This window comes from Lottia gigantea (assembly GCF_000327385.1).
Source record: "Lottia gigantea unplaced genomic scaffold LOTGIsca_65, whole genome shotgun sequence".
NCBI lineage: Eukaryota > Metazoa > Mollusca > Gastropoda > Lottiidae > Lottia > Lottia gigantea.
In genome coordinates, this window is record NW_008710211.1 from 164,958 (window position 1) to 171,899 (window position 6,942).

At 35.2% G+C, this 6,942-nt stretch overlaps 1 protein-coding gene across 1 annotated transcript; it reads right to left on the reverse strand.

The window, feature by feature from the left end:
* Positions 1-820: 820 nt before the first annotated feature.
* Positions 821-5,087, reverse strand: LOTGIDRAFT_235481 (hypothetical protein; the record flags this gene model as incomplete). The annotated part of the gene is made up of 4 exons (XM_009064765.1): positions 821-1,359; positions 1,735-2,669; positions 3,074-3,128; positions 5,060-5,087. The coding sequence occupies 4 exons, from the start codon at positions 5,085-5,087 to the stop codon at positions 1,190-1,192; spliced, it is 1,188 nt and encodes a 395-aa protein (XP_009063013.1). The 3' UTR covers positions 821-1,189.
* Between the last annotated feature and the right edge of the window lie 1,855 nt (positions 5,088-6,942).

Sequence of the window (6,942 nt, forward strand, 5' to 3'; positions counted from 1 at the left end):
AATGGGGGTATCACAGTAAATAAATAACCATCATAATAACAATAAATATACTCCGAAAAACAAACCACATTAAGAGTTCCCCCAGTCAACCATGTATAATATTAATAATCTATGATAAAATAAAATGTAAGCCCACGAAATGAAATAAAATGAATGGAGTTTTACGTCCTACTTTTCTGCATCATGTGGGCTAATAAAGACGGGCAACGCCATGTAGGTTGCAATGAGGGAAATTTTGCCAGGACAGCGGCATTAGCCTCCTCTTTTTAGATTTCCAACTGTCGAGGGATCTTTAACGTGCACAGCCTGTAGCACACGGGGCCTCGGTTTATTGTACCATCCGAACGACTAGACGCTTTTTCCATGTCAGCCCCTCTTACTTGCATCACTGACAGGGGGGAACCGGATTAAGCCCACGAATGAATTGAATATATCTTGATGATGATGATAACAAAAGGATCTGATCCATGGGGAACAACGTCTTAAATAAGCTTTGAAATATCACTATATAGCATGGCCCGTCATTAGAACCGAACCTCATATCAGTAAGTGGGCAATTTTCAGCATTCCCCTGACCATCTGCTTTATTCCAGTTTAACTGTACATAATCTGTCTATAGAATACAGTAATATTCACGTAAATCAGGTAAAATCGAACACAAGTCATGGCCCGCAAAAAATCTTACAATCAATTTTGTCGTAAGTTTTTAGTGGAACGGAGTCCTGATCTCTGAAGTTGTGTATGCCCTTATGTTTGGTCTGTAACACTTTTAAAAGTACACTTGTCATTCTAATTATATGTCCAGCTTATTTCGAAGTATCCACAGTATTTAAAGGCAGTTATACCACAGGAAATTGTCCATGGCACAGTCTGTAGCAATTACACGCGTTGGTTTGTATGATTGTACTACGGAAGTCAGTTCCTGCAATGCAAGAGTGACCAAAGCCAGTATCTAAAGTAAATTTAAGGGAACCTGTTACTGGATGTAACGCATAATTGTCCTTATACCAAACACAGTTCAGAATCTTCTTGCCAAGTGGAAGTCAGCATTAATTTAGGTTTATTACGGAAGTCCAAAGTGGCCAGTGACACCAGCCTTGTAAATTAGGTTGCCGTAGATTCCCCAATGCCAGACAGAGCAAAAGATTAGGCCCAATGTTACCTATGGTGTTTCAAATATTTCGTTTAATCAGTCCTTTATCTGTAACAATCGTCTAAAAACACCATCCAATCCCACGAATTTTAAAGTTTTTAAATCCCGCTGACTGAAGCTGGGTGTTAGAGCGTATAGAATCAAGGTTCCTACTGTAGAAATAAATAACAGAAACAGCAGTCGGGTCTGTAGTTCCTCTGTTGAAACTGAAATATATTTAAAAAATCCCTCCTTTATCTGATATAAACATTGTATACTGTTGTAATACTGTGTACAATAGAAATAGAAATATTAAAACAGAACCCAAACAATCATATTGTTACTCCGTTTCACGCTATGATATCTTCAGACAAATGACCTATTGTCAGCCTGCGTACCTACGGACAAGTAGAACTTATTCTACATGTCTACACTTTGTAATATAATTGTTATTTAAAGAACGATTGATTCTCTCAGGCGTTGGAGGTCATAAAATGTTCTGAAAGTAGGTATGTTTCAGCCTCGCTTAGGAGATTCCTTAGCTTATCTAAAACCATACGCCTTTCAAAATCTGCAAAAATCATTAATATATATTTACTTACCTAATTTGAAACACAAAGTAGATCCGCTATTTTTACCCCCTCTGTCAATAAAATAGATTAATTGTGAAATCAGCAGAGTAACCAAGGATAAACAAAAGAATACCATGTCGTGTCGGATGCCCAATGAATATAGTAAAATATACCCAATATATACCCACAAATTAAATAAACTTATCGAAATCACACTGAAATTATTTATAATACGTGTTAAAATCACAACCGTTCCAACAGAACCGGCGACTGCGCACACATAGTAAATTGCTGGAAGAATCCATTTGGCGCCAAAATAAAAACATAAACACGCAGGAATACTGAAAATCGTTGATATAAATATGGCGGGAATGACCCTTTTTCTGACGACAATTACAGCCGAATGTTCTTTATTGACATGATGGCAGCAGACATTTCTAGCAGACACACAAATACCATAGAGAATCGCCAGACACACACTTCTGTTGATTCCGAAAAGAAAATGCATTGGAAAAACAATCATGGCGGCACTCAAACACGTCACTGATATGGCTACATTTGACGTAACAGACATGCTGCTTTTAGTCGAGAAAAACACGATACAGGCAGATATCACTGGTTCAAATAGCACGATAGCCATTACAGACGTTCGTTCGGTGTCACTGATAATGCTGATATACCCCTGTACCATAGCATATATAGAATGAGCAATTGCAAATATGACGAGAGGTTCTCGATAAGATTGGTTTTCTTTGTTGCTTTGAAATGAAATCACAATAGACACAATCATACCCTCACTTACAGCTATAAATACTTGTAGCCAAATTGAAATGTTACTGTTTCCAGCAATCAAGTCTACTACGGATTTAGAAGCTTCTTGTCTCATTATCATCACAAACAACGATAGTACCACCAAGCCAGAGACCGTCCCAAATGACTCCCATGGTCGTTTTCTTAATGCGTCCCTGAAATGTGAAATCAGTGTTGGTGAAAATCTGGCATTTACAATATATATGATTAGAAAAATACGAAGTAAAAGTAATAACAGAAAGGGAAATAGACTTAAAAAACCTAAATTCATATTACAACCTGACCTTCGCTAACTTTGACCTAGCCTCGGTTTATTGTTCTTCAATATCAGACCCTCCGACCTTCACCACCAATAAGGGGAAAATGGGTTGAAAAAACCTTCAGGTTAGCGATCAATCTAACTCACTGACCCACTGCAGATTCCGTACAGTGAATAAAAATAAGAGTTATGAGGCATGTCATAATATCCGTGGCGTTTTTGTCATATTCTGGTAGATTTTTTTAGGTCCAGAAAAAGTGACTGCTAAATCAAAATGGACTATCAGAACTGATTACTTACATCTCTTCCATAAATAACTGAAATTGATTCTGCCGGTTCTCCAAGTTCATCGAATCTGAAATATAAACAGTATTAACTATAAGGGTTTAGTTTTGAAGAAAAATTCAATACGGCTTCAGATATCCGTGGAAATGAAATGAAATGAATGGAGTTTCTAGCCTGCAGAAACACTGCCTTATTAAGGGGTAAATTGTTTCTGTAAGTCCTTATTAATGTTCAAAGTATATTTAAACGATTGGTCATCGAAATGTATCCTGTGGAGACCACACGTAGTATGACAGCTATGGATCATACAGTGTGGCACATGATTCACTATTTAAAGTTTTTTAACTAATCGTACCTTAGTCTCAGAAACGGGAAAAAATCAAATGGCCAAATCCGTCGAAATTTGAGGCTTCAAATTCATGTGTGTCTAGAATTATCCGCGTATGAAAGTTAAAAAGATAAGTCGTCTTTTCTTGAGACACTGCCATATATAGAAAAGACATCTTTAGAAATAGGAAAATAAATTCTTAGTTTGAGATATTTTTGAAGTAATCACGCTATTTCCCTACATTTCTAGTATTTCTGAAGACTGTTTACATATATTCAAGATTTAAAATCAACCACCCAAAATGGTGCACAATGCCTTTAAAGCAATACAACCGACCAAAAGTTGTACCTGTATCCTATATCCCGATTGTCTGTTCGCTCACCTTTGTAGGTGACATTGGACTATTTATTTTGGTTTTGTAGCTAGGATGTATGTATTGATTTATTTTTTCACAAGCTATCAGTCCCAGGAAGTGGAATTCAGCAGGTTGAAACAGGTCGGTTGTCTGAAGGTCGCATAGCGTGAAACTCGAGTAACCAATAATAAAAAAAATCATAACAAATGATGGTTCATTGATATAACCTTAGCTCGGATACACACTTTTACCACAGCTATAACTGTTTTGGTTTTTCCTCTCGTATAGGTGCCACGATATGGCCATTTTAACAAATAGGCGCTTATGACGCGATGATGAGAGGTATAGAACAGCAAGCCATACAAACACCCTATTAAATTTGAGGTTCCGTTAGAACAACAATTGCTTTATACACAGTGAGCAGACTGATAGAAAACCAAGAGGTTAAAACAGACTGAAATTGTTCAGTTGTCTGAAGATCTCTTCTTGTCAAACTTCAGCAGGGATACAGGCTGAAATTATTCAGTAGTCTGAAGATCATGACTTGTCGAAACACAGAACAAAACACTCGTGAAAAACTGAGTAACAAAATTTTACATGCATCCGTAAATTCATTCACCTGAATAGTATTCGATGTTTAGCCACTCTATCTTTACTGATCTACGTTGTTAAAATAAAGAAACGTCATAAAACAATTGAAAAATCATTAGACGTTGGCAAACCGTTCAATATCGCCTCTATGGGTGTCGGTTGGGTTGGATACCGAATAATATTATAGTTATAAGTGGTGCAACACCTGTTCAAAGTGAAACATAACCTCAAAATCATTAGCTGTAGGTAAAACTGTTCTATATCACCTATATCGGTAGGTGTTGATATCGATAGGTTTATATGTGGGTCGACTATCGAATATTATATTGCAGTAGGGAATTTCTTCAGTGACATTAACCTGTTTTATTTGTCCTGAAAATCGTAAATCCTCGGATATCGAAAGTGAAATTGGATATCAGGCATGGGGAACAAAATGCTGCACATATTTCATTAAATTCGTTTATAGTGTAGTCATATGAAAAGGTGATGTTCTTCATAGCCTGTGACACATCGGTTGTCCCTAAAGAAAGGTGCAAATGGCCCCACTACAGCCTGTAACGGCCTGTTACAGCCCCTATTGATATAAATGTAATATACAGTAACAATATCTAATGTATTTCTAATTACCAAACTATATATATAATATAACATAATAAGATATACACACATAGATATATAAATATTGCTATTTCCAGCCGTGCAAGATTTCCAAGTATTATACCATTACCTTCGTTTTGACTATCGTCAGCCGCCATTTTCATTTATTTCCCATCTATATCAAACAAGATTAAAACTGCTTTTAGAAATATTCGGCTAGTTCTCTTGCCAAGAGCTTTGTTTTGCTTCCTTTCACAATCTTCGCATCAGTGTAACAAAGAGACGGGTACAGGCAAATTTACACTGTTCAATCAAACACTTATATAACTCACAGTAACCTTAGTATATGATAATCTATATACGTTATTTAACACAGTGACACACTCGTTCATATTACCGTCACTTACAATCGTATTCTTCTATAATCTTGCCCCCCTCTCGGCTAAATCAATGCGGATTTCAAATTAAATACTTTTATTAATTATAAATAGATGACCTAGTTTACCTTTTATGTAAATGTATGTTTAAAATCTACTGACTTCAGTGTTCAACGTAGCGAAGCATTACTAAATTAAACATATCGTTATAAACCGTGGACTAATTATACTCAAGGGATTGTAAAGAGGTTTTCTAAAATTGTATGTGTATCGGGGACACTGATAGCATTAATTTGCACCATTCTTTTTTCTATCAGACGTCTTAAGTTGCTGCAAATCAATTCCTCCTTTTCCGGAAATATAAACTATATGATATATATTATAGATATATACCCAGTAAGTAAATAAATACTCGTATTTTGAATATATGTATAAGAGACCGTCTGTTGTCTTGTAATACATAAAATTTTAATTTGTAAATTGACAAGATATTCTAATTTTATAATATTTTATTTTAATAGCTTTTTGTCATTTTATTACTTTCCTACGGAATTTGGAAATCACAATCACATAGTCGATAAAAACAGATAAAAACTAAAATCTTAGAAAAATTAGGTTGCTGCAAATACACTAAAACTAAGCACTTGATTACGCCTCCATTGCCAATTCTGTTTAGATTATATAAAGCCTTTTGCGATAGTGATGTCATAAAACGGTTAGTTTCAATGGAATTACAGTACACATAGACGACTGATTGAAAAAAATGGTACCAGTCGGTGCTATCAGTATCCCCGATAAACATGCGAAATTAAAAATAATATATTTACAATCTCTTAAACTGGGTGGTTGAAGTTAGTTACATATCTTTCTTGGCTACCATATCGACCAATATCATTTCCCCCATTCGAACTATTAGGAATATTAGTCTTATTGTATCAGCATTTTATATTTTTGTTCTGGTGAGAAACATCTTCGCTAAAGGTGACACCAACCTGATTGTAATGACGTTTTGAAGCGTTTTCTACATCTACGGGTTTCCAACCTGTAATTATCCCCAAGTTATAATTGTTATATTATACAATGAAATTACGTATATGCAGTATGTACATATAGAAAGTATAATTAAAATCATATCAATTCGCAGACTCGCATAATAAAATGAAAATGATAATATCCTAAAAATTACATACAGATACTGAGATAATATACACCCACTGGCAGCTTTGATTTTGAATAAGAGTACAGTAACAATCACCAGTATGAAATATTCAACCTTCAATCATACACATTTTGAGGTGATATGGAGCAAGATAACCAAGTTTTGTTAAACCTGACAAAAATCAAGTCGTTTTATCAGCTAAATAGTAAATGTTTTTTTCAAGAACAAGGTCAATTAGTCATTTTTGGCCATAAATATTTTTTGATTTTTATGATTTTAAATAAGGTTCATCCTTGGGTGATTACAAATACTCACACCAAGTTTTGTCAATAATCTGACTCTTAATTGTAGAGAAATATGTCTCCTACGTTTTCTGAATGTTTCAACTAATAATATCGAGCCATTCATTATAAACCTGGTTTCCCCCTGTCAGTGATGAAGGTAAGAAGGGCTGACATGGAAAAGCGTCTAGTCGTT